Raw genomic sequence first — 1412 nt, 5'->3', positions numbered from 1 at the left:
AGGTGTCCCTGCCCATGGCAGGGGGTGGAACAAGATGATCCTTAAAATCCCCCCCAACCCAACCCATTCCATGATTCCATGATCAAACATCCTGCAGCCTCCCAAACCCTCATTTTAATAGGACTCTTAATTGCTCCACATAACTGTGATCCCTTGTTTCTCACAGGTAAAAGGTTATGGATAACAAGGAGCAAGTCCAATCCCAGGCCACCAAAGTCAGGAGAAGTTCAGCCAAGTGAGCCCAAAGCCCTGCCCAGGTGCCAGGACAGCCCAGCCCATGGCACAGGAGGGGTCACCACACACTCACTTTGCAGTTAAGATCTTGTGATCCACGTCGTCCAGGGAGGAGCTGTGAGCGACGTGGAACGTCCCAAACAGCGTGTTCCGCTTCTTCTTGATCTTCTCAGCCTGGAACATCAACAGAGCAGGGTCACAGGATGAAGATGACCTGCTGTCTCCTCCAGGACATGAACATCCTGGATGGGCTGGGACAGGAACAGTCCCTGCAGCTGCCTGCACGTGTGGGAACAGCGGGAATGGTGTTGGGACTGAGGGATGTCATTCCCTGGCACGGGGGTGAGCAGTTCACCAGCAGCAAGTACCAGCTGGAGGTTTCATGCTCCCTTCTCCCAGCTTCCCAAAAATCAGAGGGAACTGAACTGAAGAGAGAACTTTGAGGGCAGGGGTGGAGTCCCCATCCCTGGAGGGATTTAACAGTCCTGTGGATGTGGCACCTGGGGACATGGGTCAGTGGTGGCTGTGGCAGTGCTGGGGGAATGGGTGCACTTGAAGGTCCCTGAGGGCTTTCCAAACCCAAAGCATTCCATGACTCCATGAACCAGGCACCTCACTCAGTGAAGGGCCCTCATAAAACCTTGGCTTGTCTTTCCAATGAGCAACCACCCAACACACCCCAGTGATGCCCAGGGGCTGTTGGCTTGGGCAAGGTTTTGGTTTGAGGTTGGTTTTGTGCCACTGTATAAAAAAAAAAAAGCCTCAACCCACAGCTCTTCAGTTCCCAGCTCCAGGGGAAGCTTTGGGACTTGGGGAAGCCAAGGATGTGGATGTGAGAACTGACACAGCCCAAGGAAAGCTGTTGAAATGCTAGAATGCTCCCAATAAAGGAAGATTAAGGCAGACAGATTTCCCTCCCTGCCAGCCCTGCAGGCTGTGTATGGCCATGGAGACAAGGACATGTTACAACAGCCTCCCTGAGCTCATCCCACAGGGCTGGTACACAGAGCCCAGGGAATGGGAATGCAGCAGGGATCCACCCCATGGATGGCACACAGAGCCCAGGGAATGGGAATGCAGCAGGGATCCACCCCATGGATGGCACACAGAGCCCAGGGAATGGGAATGCAGCAGGGATCCACCCCATGGATGGCACACAGAGCCCAGGGAATGGGAAT

At 54.3% G+C, this 1412-nt stretch overlaps 1 protein-coding gene across 1 annotated transcript in view; it reads right to left on the bottom strand.

The window, feature by feature from the left end:
* STIM1 (stromal interaction molecule 1) overlaps window positions 1-1412 on the bottom strand; it is a 51551-nt gene that overhangs the window by 8472 nt on the left and 41667 nt on the right. Inside the window, exon 8 of the mRNA XM_029965756.1 lies at window positions 308-408. Within this exon, the coding sequence (XP_029821616.1) occupies window positions 308-408 (101 nt within the window). The remainder of the gene's footprint in view (window positions 1-307; window positions 409-1412) is intronic.

The sequence above is a fragment of the Manacus vitellinus genome, unplaced genomic scaffold (genome assembly GCF_001715985.3).
Source record: "Manacus vitellinus isolate BGI_N305 unplaced genomic scaffold, ASM171598v3 scaffold_119_pilon, whole genome shotgun sequence".
NCBI classification, from domain to species: Eukaryota; Metazoa; Chordata; class Aves; order Passeriformes; family Pipridae; genus Manacus; species Manacus vitellinus.
Note: the sequence above shows the minus strand (reverse complement) of the source record. Positions and strands in the feature narration are given on the sequence as shown.